Source organism: Bos indicus x Bos taurus, chromosome 2, assembly GCF_003369695.1.
Source record: "Bos indicus x Bos taurus breed Angus x Brahman F1 hybrid chromosome 2, Bos_hybrid_MaternalHap_v2.0, whole genome shotgun sequence".
Taxonomy (NCBI): domain Eukaryota; kingdom Metazoa; phylum Chordata; class Mammalia; order Artiodactyla; family Bovidae; genus Bos; species Bos indicus x Bos taurus.
In genome coordinates, this window is record NC_040077.1 from 69,512,629 (window position 1) to 69,533,893 (window position 21,265).

The following is a 21,265-nucleotide window of genomic DNA, read 5'->3' on the forward strand; positions in this document are numbered from 1 at the left end:
GTGGGCAGCACTGGAGAAGGCTGTCCAGCTCCCCGACACATTCACAGTCTCAATGTTGCCCTCTCCTGAGCCTCCCTGTCCCTCCCTCTCCCAGCTACTTTATCACAGTGGCAGATGGGGACCTCTAACTCATTTGCATGCAAAACCCTTCCCAGTGCAAAACCCACTATGAGCTCTGGTGACCAAACCAAAATCAGGTCTGTGGCTTGAGCTAGAGTAGAGGGACAGATCTATTTCTCCTTTTGGCCAAGGCTATATTCCCCATAGGTGCTTGGGCTCTGACGCCTATGCTTCCCCGCCCACCCCCCCTCCAGGAATCTATAGATACAATCATTCATTCTTTTCACTGCATCTTTAACCTCTCCTTTTCTACTGGTTTCTTTTTACTGGCATTTAAATATGCTGAAGTCCCTCATCCCTTTAAGGCCCTTCCTTAAACCCTGATCAGGGACTTCTCTGTGGCCCAGTCCTTAAGAATCCACCTTCCAATACAAGGGATGTGGCTTTGATTCCAGGTTGGGGAACTAAGACCCACAAGCCGTGGGGCAATCAAGCCCTTGAACTGCAACTAGAGCCCATGCACCCCCATGAAGACCCAGGACAGCCAGAAAACAAAGAAAGAAAAAAGGAAACCGCAAAACCAAGTACTCAAATGGCTCTGACGTCTTGACTCCCCTCCCCTTCAACCCACTGCCGCTGGCTGCTCCAAACATCCACTGGAAATACTCTCGCCAAGGTCACACAGACCTTCTCTGTGCACCTGTGGCAATTTTCAGCCTCCAGCTCTCTTGACTTCTGGCAACACTGAACCTTCTTTCCACTGAGCCCTCTGCTCAGCTGCCAGGAGACCTCAGACTCCTGTTTTCCCTGGGCCTTGAGCTGCCTGCTTGGTCTCAAGCCTCACTGGTGGAGTCTTTCTTCCCCTCTTCACAGCCTCGATTACCACCTACACAGTGCTGACCCCCAGACCTCCAGCCCAGATTATTCCTACTTGCTGGAGTACCCTAACCTTTAAAAGCCCCACAGAAATTTCATGAACATTTCCCTTCACCATCCCATTCCCTTCAGCCCTATCCTTTCTCCTTTAGGCTTTTTCTCAATGAATAACACAAGGATCCATGCTAATGCCCAAGTTGGAAATTCTCCACCATCTTTGACTCTGCTTTTTTCTCTAACCCATCCCAAGTTCCATGGATACAGCTGCTCAGCCTCTCGGCCGTCAGTTTACTTCCATTCACCCTCATTGAGCCAGCTGTGGCCCAGGCTTCAGCACTGATGCCTGCAGCCCTTGGCTACTCCCACCAGAACCTGGCATTCCTTTTCCAGAGAGCAGAGAGAAGTTCCGGGTCAAAGTGCAACACAAGTTAACTCTTGGCTTTTAAGTGTCCATGAGCCAGAATCAGGCAACGGAAGAGATTTTACAATACAATTTTGACTCTACATGAATTTAAAGCCAACTGTGAAGCTTACTTTCCCATATCTGATAGCCTTCTCACCCCCGCTGCCCCAATATACCCCCTGACCACCCCAGGTTATCAACTAACAGCTAAAATGGGCACTTAATTTTTGAAGAAAAGTGCTTGACAAGAACCTTGAATCCTGCCTCCGGCACTTTCTAGCGGCTTGCACTTAACAGATTTGAGTCAATTTCTTCATACAGAAAATGAGGCTGACAGCTACTCTCCAGCAAAGGTGATGATCAAGTCAAGAGAGATGTTGGTGAAATAACAGACCAATGTGAGGTATTATAACCAACACCTCAATCCAGAGTTACACTCCAGACAGAAGAGCAAATAGTAGCCTTATAACTGAGTCTCTCTGGCTCTTAGATACTGAGATGCTCTTGTTCTGCTATAGGACACGCAAAGCTAGTCAGATGGATTTATCAGCTTGCTTTTACTCACCTGTAGTAGACGGATCTTGTAAAGTTTCTCTTTCTCCATGTTATACCGTCTGTCTAGGTCTTCCTGAAATTGGAAAAAACCCTCACAATTATCTGCAAATTTTTATTTTTTTGATGAAATCTTTTGAAGTTGAACAGTTTTTATATATCTCCTTCACTGTGAGGCTCCAAATTTCTTTTTTGAAATGGCTGAGTTCAGTGTTGAGTCCTCATCCTGTGAGACCCTTGACACTCTTTCACATCACTTTGTAACAACTCTTTCTTCTTCTGGGACCCAGGCTGAATCCAGGGTTCTTAAGTGAAGGATCCCCCAAATCCACGTGCCCTTCCTTCCCTTAACAAAAAAGCCATGAGGAGGAGATAGCTGATATTTAAAGGGCCTGCAGTTCTATGTTGCTGTATTAGATGATACTGGCTTGCTTATGTTTCTGTTTAGAGCTGCAATGTCCAATGTGATGCCACCAGGCACATGTGGCTATTTAAATTCATATTATCTAAAATTGAAAAAAATCAATTTCTCAATTGTCCTAGCCAACCTCCAGATGCTCAGCAACCATACACAGCTAGTGGCCATCATATTGGATAGAGCACAGATTGAGAACACTTCCACCACTGCAGAAAGGCCTTTTGGACAGTATTAAAAGACAGAAACCAGCCCCTCACTGAACCCAGTGAGGTAAGAGATGTGGCTGGATGGCTCACTGTGCTAGAGGAAGCTACAAAGGCGTCAGAGGTGCCCCTCTCCCCCTGTGTTTTTAGACACACACACCCCCACCAGCTCCTCCATGGGGCTCAGCTGCAGGCACACCCCAACAGCCTTCACTGTGGGAGTCCTAAAGTTCCCTCTCTGGGAGCCTCTGAGGGCACGAAGGGAAGAGGAACCTAAAGGAGGTGAATGGTAGAGGCTTTCCTGTGTTTCCCTTCCTCCTCCTCTTCCTTTTCTGTTCCTTTCTCCTGGAAGCACTCCTTTAACTCAGAACAGGGGTTGGCAAACCACAGCCCAACGGCTAAATCCAACAGCCCTTGAGCCAAATTTGCCTGTGCCTAGTTTTTTTTTTATTAATTTTTTCATTGAAGGACAACTGCTCCACAGAATTTTGTTGTTTTCTGTCAAACCTCAACATGAATCAGCCACAAGTATACACATATCCCCTCCCCCCTGAACCTCTCTCTGTGCCTAGTTCCATAAATAAAGTTTTATTGGAACACAGCTATGTCCTTTCACTTATATATTGACTCTGAGGACCAGAGTGGAACTGGCCCAAAAGGTTGACAATATTCACTAGTGGCCCTTTAACACTCCCTGACCTCGAAATGCAGGACCATAGACAGAGCTCTCTCCCTGTGCACTGCCCGCCCCTCAAACAGCCTGGCAGGTGTGGCCCTTACAGGGCTTTCCCCTTCCCAGCTCAGAGGCCAGGGTGGAGATGGAATGCCTGAGCCAGGTGCAGGGCCTCTGGGCTGTCCACAGGGAAGCTGTGCTCCACCTGAGGGGCAGGTGTGCAAGATGGAGCCAGGCCCTGAGAGCCCGCAGACGAGGAGGTGGCCACAGAGATGATGGAAAGCAGTGTGAGAAGCTATTGAAGACACAAAGCTGGTCACCATGCCCACAGGGGACAGTACTGGTCCTGAGAATGGGCAGGTACTTACATTGTGCGTCATCGCAGAGGTTAAGGCACCATGTGACTCTCCCCCAGAGAGGGTCTGCAATGAGGAAAAGTGAAAAAAAAAGAAAACATCATCTCTGAGGAAAGAAGCTGAGGGTCCAGAAGTAGGAAAGGGTGGGCCGCCAGTTTGCTGATCATGTCTGAACAGGGAACAGCCCGTACATGAGCCCTAGATTTTAAACTGTTTTGAAATGTCCATAAGTCACATTAACAAGCTAAACTCTGTTTCTGAATGCGAGTCAATCCCTCTAGCAAGGTGTTATGGCTAAGAAGAGAAATGCCGCCCTTAAAGTCTGAATTCTATACAAACCCAGAGGCTGGCTGAGCTGAACTCAGAGTTTCAGTGTTGGAAACAACTGGAAAGTTGGGGTGGTCCCACTATGGGGTGGTCCCAATTCACCACCCACTGCCCAGCCATACTCTGCTGTTGCTGCACCAGTCCTCATGGCTGTGGCTGAAGTGACAGAACCTGTCACGATAGGGAGGCAGCACCTCTGTGGCCTGTCTCCCTGATGAGCGGGGCAGTGTCCATACAGGCCCACGCCCAGCCCTGGCAGAAGGCCCTGGCTGCTTGGACCAGTCCCCTCCCTTCCCGGAGCCCCAAGTTCCCCATTTCCCCAAGCAAGGGGGTACAGTCAATGAGGTCTGAGGCCATACCCTGACCTAAGCACAGAGAGCCTCAGCAAAGAAGCTTTGAATGGAGTATGAGAAGGGAAAACAAACCAGTGATCCCTACAGTCTCATTTGGTGAGAGAAACACTTTATTTCGTCCACACCAGTTCCTCGGAAGATCAAGGCCTCTGTTCAGAGAGCCAGTGGGGCGTGTTCTGAGCCAGGTATGCTCCCAGGTGACCAGAGCCCCGACCTCACATCTCGAGTGAGCTGCTCTCCACAGCATCCATGTCCTGGGGCAGGAGTGCAGGGTGAAATCGGCAAACTGGCACACAGTCGAGAGGTAAATGGGACAAATGGGACCAGAGCTCAGTTCCCAGAAACATCCACCCCTAGGGGAGGGGCAGCCGGGCTTGTAAACCGGCTAATGCGTGCCCCGGGCTTGCTGCTGTCCACACTCAGAGCTGCTTTAACCCACAAAAAGAAGACAAAGTTCAGGGACACATATTGACAAAAACCACTTGAGAAATGAGTGTTCAGAGGACAAGGCTGAGGAAAAGTCTGGTCCCTTTCAGCACCAGACTCTGCTGGGGAGTCCTCTAGAAACCCTTTCATGGTGGACGTCACAAAGCCCCCAGCAGTCTGGAGCACCCCTCCACAGCCCGTACCTTTTCATCTCTGCCTGGCGCCCTCTCAGCCTTCAGGCTTTCGATTTCCTGCTGCAGCCGTGCCATCTCCTCCTTTAAAAGTAATATGAACATTTACAAGATCTGGACAGGCTAGTAACTCGATGTAACAATTTACCTTGATCTAGAGTCTTATTTCGGAGAAGGTGATGGCATCCCACTCCAGTACTCTTGCCTGGAAAATCCCATGGACGGAGGAGCCTGGTAGGCTGCAGTCCATGGGTCGCAAAAAGTCGGACACCACTGAGCGACTTCACTTTCACTTTTCACTTTCATGCATTGGAGAAGGAAATAGCAACCCACTCCAGTGTTCTTGCCTGGAGAATCCCAGGGATGGGGGAGCCTGTTGGGCTGCCGTCTATGGGGTCGCACAGAGTCGGACACGACTAAGGCGACTTAGCAGAAGCAGCAGCATCAGAGTCTTATTTTCACATTTGTGAGTTTATGTGGGGACAAGAAGTCCATAAAGAACTAGCCCCCCAGGCCCCTGATTTTCAGCCTGGGAACGTCTTCTTAGGAGGGTAGAGGCAGCAGTATCTCAGTCAGAAGGGGTCTTTCTTCCCTAAGGGCAGGTGAGGCTCGCAGTAATCACTGGGACATGCGATGAATGAGTGGCTTAGAGTCAGTCCCAAGCCTCCTTCTCTTTTTCAGCTCTTCTCCACTTTTCCTGGGACCTTCCAGCCTGGAGCCCTGCCTCATCCAGCCCTCCTCCACTTGTCACCCTCATCTGCAGTCAGATATAGCTTCTAGAGGGCTCCTACACCACAGGAGCCTCTCTCCCCGTAGATGCACAGAACTCAGCCCTCTGTTCCTGTGTCCCACATGTCACCTGTGCACACATCACTCCCACTATTGGACCAAGTGACACAGAGACATGTTAGGATTTTAGGGCAGCCCTAGTTTCTTAAGATACTACTCCTTTTGTAGACTTTTCTTTTAAATACATTTGTAAATTAGAAAACACTGTTTGTTAGACTGTGCTCTCAGTTTGGGGTTTGGCACACAGAGTTAGTCATCCAAGTCATTCCTGGTGTCCTCTGATCACATCATAGCACCTTACTCCTCGTGCACACTACCACATACCTGCCTGGTGAACCTCCTCTTCCTATCACACCTGGATAGGACCCACAGCAGCACAAGGGGAGGGAAAGCAGGAGATTGTATGAGAATCTTTGTTAACATCTGATGACACCAAGCAACACTTACTCGACAATGTGCTTTAAACTCCTGTTCCTGACTTTTCAGATTTTCATTCATGGCTACAAGGGCTCTCAAGTTCTGCAGGATGCTGAAAAGACCAAAAAACAACTGACTTCAACAAATCACTATGATTTTATGAATCACAGTTTAAAACCAAGACCCCAGAAAAAAAGGAACTTTTTTCTTAATTTCCTTTGTCTCTCCCAAGAGTGTCTAATAGGCTGCCCACCAATGATAATGACCACCATTTAACAGACATTATTATTCATCTATAAACTGAGTCCATCGGGTCACATTCAAACAAATGTTACAGAATATAGAATTAAAATATCAACTGCAGAAACATCAATGTGTTTTGAGATTACTGTATATTTTTAATGATAGCAACTACTTAAGACTCAGAGCACAGATAGAATCGGAATTTTAATTCCCATTTAAAATTTTAAATGTAAATGCTTTTATTTAATTTAAATTGTCTAAAGACAATTAATTAAAAAAAAAAAAAAAAAAAACCAACCCAAAACCCAGCGTCTTGGCAAAAAAAGAACATTTTCATTCTTGAAGGACAGGGTAAGATCAGTGCTGTTAAAACCTGGTAACCATGGTTGACTCCAAGGGAGGAGGACTGGGTAGCTGGGGGCAGGGGCGGGAGAAGACTGTTCAGTGTATGTCTTTCTGAATCTTGCATGTATTACTTACTTTTTAAAAACGAGAAAACAGACAAAACAAAATACAAAACATAGCTGCTCCTGACCCAGGGGGAAGTGGGAGGAAGAGGAAGAAGGCAGCCCCGGATCAGGATCAGCGGTGAAGTAACCGGCAGAACAGTGCCAGCAGCCATGACCTGGGCTCCTCAGCCCCATTCTCTAACCACCAGCCACACTCACAGAGAAAATAAATACCACGTGTTGAGATCTCCTACCTCGGATCAGCTTTGGCCTCTATCTTCTCGAGAGCTGTCTGCTCTTTGTCCAGTTTCTCACTGTGACCCTTGAGCTATGGGAGAGAAGGAGGTACGTTGCTGGAGACTTGCCAGGACAGGAGGCGAGGGCTTCCATTCTCCTTCCTGGCCCACATCTGCGCCCTCTCTGAACAGGTGGCCCAGCCCACTGGACATGGCCGTACATTGAGAAAACAGGTGGACAAGGGGAACAGGATGGGGCTGGAGGGACAGCACAGAAACATCAAAACCACAGCCTTCCTGACACAGGTTGTGAGTAAAAGAAACCTTGGCAATACCTTTAAATCACAGCAGCAAGTGGGTGGAAAGCCAAAGTAATGCTGACAGCAGGTCCCTCTCAGTGGGAAGAAGTAAATAAAAGCAGCAGCTATGAGAGACAGACCTGGGTTTCAATCTCAGGATACCACTATTGGGGCTACTCACAGGGGCAGGGTTAAATCTCCTATCTTGAAAAACTCCATTTTCTTTCTCTGAGTCACTGGAGACTTTAAAAAGCAAACTTTAAGGAAACTCAGATTTTAATTTTTAAGCTGTGTAGATCTACCATACAATAGACTATTAAGCTGCTATTAAAAAAGAATAAACAGTTCTTTTATGATGATCTCTAACATTTACTGTAAGTTGAAGAAAACACATAAAACCATTACTCCAATGTGCATCAAGGAAGGTATACATGTATATATCTTGTATACACATGCATTAAAGAACCCACACGTTATTTGTATATGCACAAAAATTTTCTGAAAAGATTCACAAGTGATTGGTTACCCTCTAGATAGAGTAGCTGCTTGGGTTACAGGGGGACACCCTTTGTACTTTTTGAATTTTGAACTATGTGAATGTGCTACCTATTAAAAAAAAAAAAAAGTTAAAGAACTTCCAAGAGTTCTAGCTGAGAACAAGTGGCAGCAAGTCCTAAGTCCTGGGAAGTTCAGGTGATTCTGTTTGATGACAGGAGCGGGCACCTTGGGGACAAGAAAGATGGTAGCAGGTAAGACCAGCCAGTGGAGGACCACCGTGTGGATCTGGCAGGCGTGGGAAGAACTGGGCGGCAGGACTGGAGTCTGTGTCAGGAGCAGCCAGTGGGCTGTGCAGTGAAGCCTGCTTCCCTTAACCCAAGAGCTGGCGCAGGAGTCCCAGAGGCAGGCAGCTCCCAGAGAGCTGGCAAGACTCAGGAGGAGGGACAGTGTCCTGACCCCAAATATCAGTTACACTGGCTGATCCCACCAAACAATAGGGCCCCCCTTCCAAAATAGTTCTGTGGAGCATGCTGCATAAAATGAATACAGAATCCACACAGCTGATAACAGAAAATTTCAGAATCACAAATAAGCACATCATTAACAATTATCACATATTTTAAGAAAGACAAAACTGTAAAAAAGGTATCAACTCAACAAATGAATTCTGATCTGAAGGGACAGTCTGTAGATCAAGGAAAACTTCAGACACAGTCAATGCCCTTAGGCTGGAGAGGATCTTCCATATATAAAAAAAGAATCAACCTCCACATAAGAAATTAAAGTTGTGACTGCTGAAATTAGAAAGCACACAGGCTAGAAGGGGCCCTCCACTGCTGCAGGGGCCTGCAGCGCCTCCCCCACACGTCAGGGCTGCCACCCACCCTCTACCTTCCACACCCTGCTTTACTTTCCTGTATTCCAGGGACGGCAGGGGCAGGTCTTTCCTGTTTTCCAGGGCCGCTAGGTTTTGCTGAAGAGGTAAAACCTGGCGCACTGGCAGGAAAGGGCTCAGAGTGCTCATGTGCCCAGTCCTTGTCGTGAACAGATAAGGAGACTGAGGCCCAAAGGCAGAGCTCATTACTGATTCAGGGTCCCGGTCTTCAGTTTTTTGACTAAATCAGGCTTCTTCCTACATTGTTCAGCACAGCCTCCCATTTTCCCAGATAAGAATTAGTTTGACTGCCTGACTAGATAGTAAGCTCCCTGAGAGGTCATGGTGCCAGGTCTCCAGCACTGGAATCTGCACGGCCTTTCTGCCTCAGTTTCTCCAACAGCACAGCAGGGATATTAACGGTGTGCTGCCAGGGTTGACAGGACGATTCAGTGATAACACAAATGATGTGCCCACAGCACAGCCAACACATCGCAATGTTGGCTGCAATTATCATGTGAGGATAGGGAGAGTATCTCCTATTATTAATTTGAAACTTCTACCTTTCTAGCACATGCAAGGATTCAAAAAATATTTTTTTATTGAAGGATAATTGCTTTACAGAATTCTGTTTTCTGTCAAACCTCAACATGAATGAGCCATAGGTATACCTATAGCCCCTCCATTTTGAACCTCCCTCCCATCTCCTGCCCCATGCCATCTATCTAGATTCACACAGAGCCCCTGTTTGAGTTTCCTGAGCCATACAGGAAATTCCTATTGGCTATCTATTTTACATATGGTAATGTAAGTTTCCACGTTACTCTTTCCACACATCTCACCCTCTCCTCTCCCCATGTCCGTAAGTCTATTCTCTATGTCTGTTTCTCCACTGCTGCCCTGAGAATAAATTCTTCAGTACCATTATTCTAGATTTGTATATATGCGTTAGAATACAGTATTTCTCTTTCTGACTCACTTCACTCTGTTTAACAGGTTCTAGGTTCATTCACCTCATCAGAACTGACTCAAATGTGTTCCTTTCTGTGGATAAGTAATATTCCATTGTGTATATGTACCACAACTTTTTTATCCGTTCATCTGTTGATGGGCATCTAGGAGGATTCCATGTTCCAGCTATTGTAAATAGTGCTGCAGTGAACAGTGGAATACATGTGTCTTTATCAATTTTGGTTTCCTTAGGGTATATGCCTACGAGTGGGATTGAGGGTCATATGGTGGTTTTCATACTGTTCATGGGGTTCTCAAGGCAAAAATACTGAAGTGGTTTGCCATTCCCTTCTCCAGTACACCACATTTTGTCAGAACTCTCCACCATGACCTGTCCATCTTGGGTGGCCCCACACGGCATGGCCTAGTTTCACAAGAGAGTTCCAGAAAAACATCTATTTCTGCTTTATTGACTATGCCAAAGCCTCTGACTGTGTGGATCACAATAAACTTTGGAAAATTCTGAAAGAGATGGGAATACCAGACCACCTGACCTGCCTCTTGAGAAACCTATACGCAGGTCAGGAAGCAACAGTTAGAACTGGACATGAAACAACAGACTGGTTCCAAATAGGAAAAGGAGTACGTCAAGACTGTATATTCTTACCCTGCTTATTTAACTTATATGCAAGTACATCATGAGAAATGCTGGGCTGGAGGAAGCACAAGCTGGAATCAAGATTGCCGGGAGAAATATCGATAACCTTAGATATGCAGATGACACCACCCTTATGGCAGAAAGTGAAGAACTAAAGAGCCTCTTGATGAAAGTGAAAGAGAAGAGTGAAAAAGTTGGCCTAAAGCTCAACATTCAGAAAACTAAGATCATGGCATCTGGTCCCATCACTTCATGGGAAATAAATGAGGAAACAGTGGAAAGAGTGGCTGACTTTACTTTTGAGTGAAGTTGCTCAGTTGAGTCCGACTCTTTGCGACCCCATGGACTGTAGCCTACCAGGCTCCTCCCTCCATGGGATTCTCCAGGCAAGAGTACTGGAGTGGGTTGCCATTTCCTTCTCTAGGGGATCTTCCCAACCCAGGGACTGAACCTGGGTCTTCCGCATTCCAGGCAGATGCTTTAACCTCTGAGCCACCAGGGAAGTCCTGACTTTATTTTTGGGGACTCCAAAATCACTGCAGATGGTGACTGTGGCCATGAAATTAAAAGATGCTTGCTCCTTGGAAGGAAAGTTATGACCAACATAGACAGCATATTAAAAATAGAGACAGTACTTTGTCAACAACGATCCATCTAGTCAAAGCTATGGTTTTTTCATTAGTCATGTATGGATGTGAGAGTTGGACTATAAAGAAAGCTGAGCACCGAATTGATGCTTTTGAACTGTGGTGTTGGAGAAGACTCTTGAGAGTCCCTTGGACTGCAAGGAGATCCAACCAGTCCATCCTAAAGGAGATCAGTCCTGGGTGTTCATTGGAAGGACTGATGTTGAAGCTGAAAGTTTGGCCACCTGATGTGAAGAGCTGACTCATTTGAAAAGACCCTGATGTTGGGAAAGATTGAAGGCAGGAGGAGAAGGGGACGACAGAGGATGAGATGGTTCAGTTCAGTCGCTCAGTAGTGTCCGACTCTTTGCGACCCCATGAATTGCAGCACACCAGGCCTCCCTGTCTATCACCAACTCCTGGAGTTCACTCAGACTCACATCCATAGAGTCAGTGATGCCATCCAGCCATCTCATCCTCTGTTGTCCCCTTCTCCTCCTGCCCCCAATCCCTCCCAGCATCACAGTCTTTTCCTTTCAGTATCCTATCATTTTGCCTTTTCATACTGTTCATGGGGTTCTCAAGGCAAGAATACTGAAGTGGTTTGCCATTCCCTTTAGATGGTATCAATGACTCAATGGACATGAGTTTGGGTAAGCTCCAGGAGTTGGTGATAGACAGGGAGGCCTGGCGTGCTGCAGTTCATGGGGTTACAACGAGTCAGACACGCCTGAGCGACTTTGTAAAAAATGAGGTACCCATAGGTGCATGGGTTTATTTCTGGGTTTTCTATCTTGTTCCATTGGTCTGTATTTCTGTTTTGTGCCAGTATCATACTGTCTTGATGACTGTAGCTTTGTAGTATAATCTGAATTCAGGAAGGTTGATTCCTCCAGCTCCATTCTTCTTTCTCAAGACTGCTTTGGCTATTTGGGATATTTTGTGTTTCTATACAAATTGTGAAATTTTTTGTTCTAGTTCTGTGAAAAATGCCTTTGGTAATTTGATAGTGGTAGCACTGAATCTGTAGATTGCATTTGGTAATATGTTATTTTCACAATATTGATTCTTCCTACCCAGGAACATGGAATATCTCTCCATCTATTTATGTCATTTTTAATTTTTTTCATTAGTGTCTTATAATTTTCTGTGTATAGTTCTTTTGTCTCCTTAGATAAGTTTATTCCTAGATACTTTATTCTTTCTGTTGCAATGGTGAATGGGATGGACTCCTTAATTTGTCTTTCTGATTTTTCATTGCTAGTATATAGAAATGAAAGTGGTTTCTGTGTATTGATTTTGTATCCTGCAACTTTGCTAAACTCACTGATTAGCTCAAGTAATTTTCTGATACTATCTTTAGTGTTTTCTATATATAATATCATGTCATCTGCAAACAATGAGAGGTTTACTTCTTCTTTTCCAATCTGGATTCCTTTTATTTCTTTTTCTTCTCTGATTACTGTTGCTAGGACTTCCAGAACTATGTTGCATAACAGTGGTGAAAGTGGACACCCTTGTCTTGTTCCTGATCTTAGGGGGAATGCTTTCAGTTTTTCACCATTGAGAATAATGTTTGCTGTAGGCTTATCATATATGGCCTTTACTATGTTGAGGTAGGTTCCTTCTATGCCCATTTTTTAAAGAGTTTTAATCATAAATGGGTGCTAAATTTTGTCAAAGGGTTTTTCTGCCTCTATTGATATTATCATATGGTTTCTATCTTTCAAATTGTTAATATAGTGTATCACATTGATTGTGGAGAAGGAAATGGCAACCCACTCCAGTACTCCTGCCTGGAAAATTCCATGGTTGGAGGAGCCTGGTAGGCTACAGTCCATGGGGTCGCAAAGAGTTGGACACGACTGAGTGACTTCACTTTCTTTCTTTCTATAGTTCCTTTTGGGAAGGAAATGGCAACTCACTCCAGTGTTCTTGCCGGGACAATCCCATGGACAGAGGGGCCTGGTGGGCTATGGTCTATGGGGTTGCAAAGAGTCAGACACGACTACGCAACTAACACACATACACACATCACACTGACTGATTTGCATATATTGAAGAATCCTTGCATTCCTGGAGTAAACCCAACTTGATCATGGTGTAGATCTTTTTTCTTCCCTTGTATTTTTTAACTATATAAGTCCGTTTAACATTTGTTGTAAAGCTGGTTTGGTGGTACTGAATTATCTTAACTTTTACTCATCTGAAAAGCTTTTTATTTCTCCATCAATTTTGCTTGAACGATATCCTTGCTGGGTACTGTCAGCTTGACTGTAGATGTTTCCCTTTCAATACTTTAAATATATCCTGCCATTCCCTTCTGGCCTGCAGAGTTTCTGCTGAAAGATCAGCTATTAAGCATATGGGGTTTCCCTTGTACTTTTTTCTTTGTGTTTAGTCTTTGTTAGTTTGATTAGTACGTGTCTTGGCGTGTTTCTCCTTGGGTTTATCCTGTATGGGACTCTTTGTGCCTCTTGGACTTGACGGACTATTTCCTTTTCCATGTTAGGGAAATTTTCAACTATAATCTCTTCAAAAACTTTCTCATACCCTTCCTTTTTCTCTTCTTCTTCTGGGACCCCTACAATTCGAATGTTGGTGCGTTTGATATTGTCCCAGAGGTCTCTGAGACTATCTTCAGTTCTTTTCATTCTTTTTATTCTGCTCTTCAGAAGTTATTTCCACCATTTTATCTTCCAGCTCAATGATTTGTTTTTCTGCTTCAGATAGTCTGTTATTGATTCCTTCTAGAGTATTTTTAATTTCAGTAATTATGTTGTTTGTCTCTGCATGTTTATTCTTTAATTCTTCTCCGTCTTTGTTAATTGATTCTTGAATTTTCCCCATTTTGTTTTCAAGGTTTTAGATCATCTTTACTATGAATTCTTTTTCAGGTAGTTTGCCTATTTCCTCTTCATTTATTTGGACTTCTGTGTTTCTAGTTTGTTCCTTCATTTGTGTAGTATTTCTCTGCCTTTTCATTCTTTTTTTTTTTTTTTTAACTTTATTTTTAAACTTTACATAATTGTATTAGTTTTGCCAAATATCAAAATGAATCCGCCACAGGTATACATGTGTTCCCCATGCTGAACCCTCCTCCATCCTCCCTCCCCATCCCATCCCTCTGGGTCGTCCCAGTGCACTAGCCCCAAGCATCCAGTATCGTGCATCGAACCTGGACTGGCATCTCGTTTCATACATGATATTTTACATGTTTCAATGCCATTATCCCAAATCTTCCCACCCTCTCCCACTCCCATAGAGTCCATAAGACTGTTCTATACATCAGTGTCTCTTCTGCTGTCTCGTACACAGGGTTATTGTTACCATCTTTCTAAATTCCATATATATGCGTTAGTATACTGTATTGGTGTTTTTCCTTCTGGCTTACTTCACTCTGTATAATTGGCTCCAGTTTCATCCACCTCATTAGAACTGATTCAAATGTCTTCTTTTTAATGGCTGAGTAATACTCCATTGTGTATATGTAACTGATAGTGTTGGAGGGCTTCTTTTCCCAGGCTTGAATTCTTTCTTCCTTTTGGTTTCTGCCCTCCTAAGGTTGGTCCAGTGGTTTGTGTAAGCTTTGTATAGGTGTGATTTATGCTGAGTTTTTGTTTGTTTTCCCTCTGATGGGCAAGGCTGAGTGAGGTAGTAATCCTGTCTGCTGATGATTGGGTTTGTATTTTTGTTTTGTTTGTTGCTTAGATGAGGCGTCCTGCACATGGTGCTACTGGTGGTTGGGTAACGCTGGGTCTTGTATTCAAGCGGTTTCCTTTGTGTGAGTTCTCATTATCTGATACTCCCTAGGATTAGTTCTCTGGTTGTCTAGGGTCTTGGAGTCAGCACTCCCACTCCAAAGGCTCAGGGCTTGATCTCTCTCCAGAGACCAGCCTAGATCCAATCTACCAAGAGGAATTTCACCCAAAATGAAAGGGCCTTTACTTGAGTTCCAAAAGCCAGTGCACAGGAATACAATGGAGATCTCTGACTCAGCAGAAACCATCGCTCTGCCCCCAGCCTGAGCCATGAGACCTTAGAAGGTAAAGAGAAATACTGAGACCTTGGAGTCTTGGAAGAGCTTGGAAACTAAAGCTCAAAAAACATTTGATTCAGTCTTTAGTACCAAAAGTGACTTGACAGCCACTTAGGATTTTATCAAGATGTTCTGCCTTGAATGTTTTCCAGACTGTTATACAAAGATGGGTCCATGACTTGGCATCCTTTAAGCCAGGACTGGGGAGTGTGCACAGGAAGACAGCAGGAGGGGTTCCACCAAGGAGCTTCCCATCTAATCCGAAAGGAATGGAATCACAGAACAGTGTAAAGAAAGCGGATGTGTCCAAATGCAACACGGGCATCTTTAGAAAGAATTTTTAAAAACTCCTCTAATTTGTTATCCTCATGCCTGCCTTCTCAAACATTCTGACAATAACTGAAGAGGCCAGTCCAGGTCAGAATCACAAAGCTTTGTCAGGTTTATAATAAGTCAGGGAACTAAGTGCTGCATACTGCTAGAGAAACTACCATTTTAAAAGTGCAAATTCATACGAAATTAAAAACATAAAAAAAATAGGGACTGTCTTAGCTTCAGAAATGTCTCTGAAGATCAGTCCTGTTTCCACATGGTCCAGAAAGTACTAGGTGGGGACCTCACAGGGATAGCTGTTGCCTGAGCACCAAAGTCACAGGGAGGAGAGCTTTTCAGACCCGGATGAGGACTAGCTTTCCATAGAAACAGGGACAGAAATAGAAAGACCTAAACTCCCCTCATGCCAGAGCTGGCATCTTGTGTATTTGCTTTTCTCACCTGGTTTCCTAGGTAATTGGAAGTGGTGGGTAAGCTATGCTGTGATGCTGATGGAGGACAGCACCATTGCAATCTGGGTTAGGAAATGGATCATGGGGTCAAAACAGACATACAACCCCATTTTCCTCCAGAAACTCCCTCCCCCATTCTACCAGGAGATCACTGGCAATTCTGAACAACAAATTATACCCTCTGTAGTTGTGTCATTTTACAAAAAGAGACCTTCTCACTCTCAAGGAGTCCAGTGTTCTGGTACTTTCTCCAGCCTGTGGCTTGGGGAGCAGGAGTCATTTACTATGAATGATCTTCTGTGTTCTTTCACATGGCCACCCTGCTTGTTAGGCCCTCTGTCCTCAGGAAGCTTTTCTGCAGCTCACGGCAATCTTCCCCTCCACCCAAGACCCTGATGGTTTAGAACATGGTAGCATGGATAAACATGGCTCGAGACATGCTACTGTGTGACTGCCCTTTGTCCAGATGGACCTGAGCCCTGAGAAAGAGACCGTGACCCCTCCACACGGACTGATGATGTGAGTGTCCCGTTAGTAGTGCAGGTCAAACAATTCCCAACAAGACCCATGGAGGAAGGAAATCTGCTCACCTCTGTCAGGGTTTTCTTTTTTCCTTCGTATTTGGCTTGTAGGTCAGTATGACTTGCCTGAAGCTGTAAATGAAAGATAAAAGACATCTGCTCTCATTTGATCCTCACAACAGCACAGATACTGGCAGTATCCATGTTTGACAGATGAGAAAATGGGAGCTCAAAAAGATTTAAGCTGAGCAAATGTGGACATTTTAGATTCAATTAGCACCAACCATGTGTCAGGTGATGTACTAGGTATTCTGCATGAATCCTAACAATGAATTCTTACATTCAATGGAAGAAGACATTATTCTTATTTAACAAATGAGAAAGTAAAGATTCAGAAGGGGTAAATCATTAAAATTTCATAGTTGATAACTGATAAAGCTTAGATTCAAATTCAGCTCTGAGTTTACTATATGGCTACAATCAATTCAGTTAATGAACATGCTGGTTCATAGGATACAAATTGCACTCAAGAATCTAACATAGAATTTGTGTGTGCATGCTCAGTTGCTCAGTGTGTGACTCTTTGCAACCCCATGAACTGTAGCCCACCAGGCTCCTCCATCCTTGGGATATCCCAGGCAAGAATATTGGAGTGAGTTACCATTTCATACTTCAGGGGATTTTCTCAACCCAGAGATTGAATCCGCCTCTCTCATGTATCCTGCATTGGCAGGGGGATTCTTTACCACTGTGCCACCTGGGAAGCCCTAGCATAAAATCTGACAGGAAGGCAAATAATGTCAGATTGGAGAAAGGAGTCAGGACTTCAATGAAGAGAAAGAAGGTGAATTACATTTACTGCTCAAAATCACACGATCATAAACTTATATCTCAAAAATGTCATTTACCTTTTCTTTACCAAAAAAGGTGTATCCCATGCTGTCTATGAACTTTTACAGATATCTGAAAACATTCTATTCAAAGCTCAAAGGGTTTGTACATTTCTACTTTTGAAAAGGGGATGTGGTAGAAAACCAGTTAGACTCATCAAACACTTCAGTTGTTACTTGCATACAAATTAACAATGAGAAATTATATCTTATGTCTCAACAATTATTTCAAAATAACTCATCCCATTAAAAAATATATATTCATTTATTTACTGGCCACGTCATGCCGCCTGTGAGACTATTAGTTCCCCAACCCGAGATTGAACCCAGGCCCCAGAAGATAGAGCAAGGAGTCCTACCCACAGGATTTTCAGGGAACTTTCAACTTGGCCCATGTTTGAGCCTGTAAGCGACCTATTAGAATTACATCATCTACAGATGTAGTTAGAATTAAACCACCTACACTATCATTACTCCTAAATCGTGCTTCGAGTTACCCATCTTCATGACTGATGCATTTCCAGCCAGGCCTCTCAGGAAGCCATCACAAGCAGAGGGCAGGAGAGATAAAAGCAGGGGAAGCTGGGAGCTTTGGCCTCTCCCTTTGCAAAGGGAGCCATCTGTGCAATAAGGACTCCTACTAAACTATCTGTATCACTGGTGGATGAGAGTATTTCTGGAGGAAGTTTGTTTTTCTCTTGAAATCCTAATGGTTTAACTCTTGAAGCTCCAGGAAGAGATCCTGCCATTTCCCACCTGTTTCACCCATCTTCCTGCACCAACTCCCAACCCTGTACCCACCCCCACCCACCCATCTGACATTTACCCAAGGTTCTGCTCAAATGAGGTGTATGGTAGAAGACAAAGAACACAGCACAAACCTTGCCCCTCAAGTTGCTAAACCAGTAAGCTGAGGATTAAAGTATAAGAAGAGCTTGGCCAGAGACAGGCCTGGGGAAGCCAAGGAAAGATTCAGCTTGCTCATCAAGGAAGGCTTCACCAACAAAGACCCATGAGGGCTGGATCCTGGCAGGGAAGTAGGAACTTGCTAAGGAAGGGAAGATTCTTCTCTTCTCTTTAATTAACTAAACTAATAAGACCTTCCTTCATCTTTTCTCTAACAGGAACTGTCCCAGTAGCTTAGCTAAGTTTTTGTCTTGCTGGAGTCTTCCATGATTCTGCCACCTCCATCCTCTTATTTATCATGAACCCCTATACTGACCCCCCAACACTTAGCCCACTGGTTAACACCACCTTTGGGTCCTCCTTCCTCAATCTCAGGTTTCTTGTCAGTTAGCTACTAGCTGCCTTCCTGTTCTCTGCCTTTACAGCATATCCCCTGTTGGACCATGAGATGTTCTTCATTCCTTCCCTTATTGTACTCCTCCTCCCACTTCTCTGTGGCCTAAGACTCGCTCTGTGGCTCCCATCACTAAGGCTGCAGGGGTATCCCAGTTGCCTTTGATCCACATGACCTTACAGATCATCTTGGACTTAAAGGGTCTGGATTTTCTCACATACTATTACGTGTAGAAGTGTAAACTAGTAAAATAATTGGTGAATAATTTGACAGTTTCTAGAAAAACTGAAAATGCATATATTTTTTGATCCAGCAGTTCCACTTCCTAAAATCCATTTTACAGAAATATTTATATATTTGCACAAAGATGACTGTACAAAGACGTTTATCATAGCATAAACTTACAACTGGGAAAAAAATCCTGGGAAAAAACCCTCATGAATAGAGGAACAGGTTAAATAAGCCATAACACATATATACTACGTCACACTAGGCAGCATCAGAAAGAACAAGGTAGATCTACATGCTCCGGTCTTGGCTCCACCGCTAACAAGCTGTGTGACCACAGGCAAGACTACTTCACGTCTCTGTGTCTCAGGTTCCTTGTAAATGAGAATAATAATAGTATCTCCTTCATAAGGATGTTACGAGAACTGAATGAGTTAATTATGAAAAATACTTTGTAATTACTCTTAAAAAAAAAAAAGTCCTTTTTAGCCATTACTATATCTGAGAGATATATGTGATAAAATAAATGAAAACCAAACTCAGTTTTTATAACCAAACAACCCGCCTTCCCCAGCTGAATGAGCAGATTTAAGAGCTTGCAAAGCCTAGAAAAGTGGGTTGCTTTAAGGAGCAGGACTGGACGAGTACCAGGAGAGTCTCATTTTTATCTTCATACAGTTTCATAGTAGCTGGTTTATTTACAGGGAACTTGGATTATCCCTATAATCTAAAAAAAGGGGGCTGAAGCATTTAAATTGATAAAGACAGAAAAAAGTGATGGCATATGTCTTCCCATCACTGCCTCCAGACCCTGAGAGCAGAGATTGCAACTTGTTTTTCTTTCACTACCATGGCCTATTTCAGTGCTCAGCACAGCGGTGCTCAGCTAATCTGTGTGAATTAATTAATGCTCTTCTTGCCCTGTGATCTTCTTTTAGAGGAGAGGTTGGGAAATGTTCTCTGTAAAGACCAGGTAGAAAAATATTTTGTTTTGTAGGTCTCAATTCTCCCACTGAAGCTTGAAAAGTAGCCACAGAAAATATGTAAACAAATGCATATGCATATATTTCAATAAAACTATTAATATTTACAAAAACAGGCTTCCCAGGTGGCTCAGTGGTAAAGAATTTGCCTGCCAATGAAGGAGACACAGGTTCAATCCCTGAGTTGGGAAGATCCCTGATGTAGGAAATGGCAACAATCCATTCCAGTATTCTTGCCTGGAAAATTCTATGGACAGAGGATACTGGCAGACTACCATTCATGGGGTCCCAAAGAGTTGAACGTGACTGAGTGATTGGCATGCATGCATGCATTACAAAAACAGGTGGAGGCTGGATTGCCCAAGGGCCAGATTACATGGATCCCCTATTCTACAGCCTCCTTTGATCTTTCTGACTCAGAGATCTTGACTCCTTGCTAGTTTCTCCCTTCTTCAAGAATAGCTTTATTTTACTAGAATGAAGTTATGAAAAAAAAACACCAACCTCTTCCAGTTGTTTGGTCTTCTGCAGAATCTGCTTGTTCAAGGAAATGACTTTTCGCCGATGTAGTTGGGAGATTCCTAACTTTTCTGGACTTTCTTCAGCTGACAGTTCAGACTGCTGTGGGAAACAAACAGAAGAACCAAAGGATTTAATTAGCTCACCTCAGTGGGCTAATCAGCCTGCCTCATCTGGGAGGAACACTGCTGGGCAGGTGGCCACAACCAAGCCCATGGGGCCCCAGGGTCCTGTGTAAAACTCACTCCAGCGAAGACTGTGACACAATGACCAAAGGCCATATCCAGAGAATCTACGTTTCTGGCAAAGCAAACAGCATGTGCAGAAGCACAGGGATATATAATGGGTTAGGCTGATAATCACATAAGCAATAAGATCTTAAATATGAAGAAAAACATAGTCATCTTAATATCTACTTGAGATTATTCTGGAGCTATCAAAAATCATGAACTGATTCACTTTCATCAAAGTATTATAAGTATATGGTTAAAGAGTTTAACCATTCAGTAGCACTTATAATGAAAAGAAACAGCATTTCAAAGTATTCCCCCATCCATGGGACAACGTATTATTTCTATTCTGGTGTTCACAGAGGATGGATTTGAAAGGGGTGAGTGTTGCTGAGAGAGACCAGGATAAAGGTCCTGAAACTGTGTAAAATGATGAGGGGATGAAGAAGAAGGGCTGGACAGGACACAGACACTGTCAGGACTGGAGGGGAGGAAGGGAGAGAGTTCTGGTTGGGGTGATGAGATGAATGGAGCAACAATACCAAGAAACCATGCAAACAAGGAGGCAGATGGCCATTGGAGGCAGCTTGGCGCAGATGATGAAAACAAACACTTGCCTCAAGACACCAGAGGGAAGCCCCAGGAAGAAGAAACAAGAAAGATGACCCTATTTCAAAAGGAGTCCTTAAAACCTGTCTCGGGTGATCACAGAATAGACAGCTTCATTCACCTGCCAATGAACACCCATTATAGCTGCACTGCCTTCTTTACTGGAAACATCCCAATTCCAAGTTAATCACTGGTCTGAAGCTCAAGTGCAACAAAACTATTTGAATATGTGATTCTCTGTGCATGTTTTAACAGTGATCATTAGTTTGAAAGTTACGGGGAA

At 44.0% G+C, this 21,265-nt stretch overlaps 1 protein-coding gene across 2 annotated transcripts in view; it reads right to left on the bottom strand.

Annotated features, from left to right (window-relative positions):
- The window catches only part of CCDC93 (coiled-coil domain containing 93), a 104,686-nt gene that overhangs the window by 18,506 nt on the left and 64,915 nt on the right, over nt 1–21,265 (bottom strand). For both annotated transcript variants that reach the window (XM_027562212.1, XM_027562222.1), the window contains 7 exons: nt 20,129–20,245; nt 16,293–16,355; nt 6,991–7,064; nt 6,075–6,156; nt 4,851–4,922; nt 3,554–3,607; nt 1,905–1,967 (listed from right to left, as the gene is read on the bottom strand). In XM_027562212.1, coding sequence (XP_027418013.1) covers nt 1,905–1,967; nt 3,554–3,607; nt 4,851–4,922; nt 6,075–6,156; nt 6,991–7,064; nt 16,293–16,355; nt 20,129–20,245 — 525 coding nt within the window. The remainder of the gene's footprint in view (nt 1–1,904; nt 1,968–3,553; nt 3,608–4,850; nt 4,923–6,074; nt 6,157–6,990; nt 7,065–16,292; nt 16,356–20,128; nt 20,246–21,265) is intronic.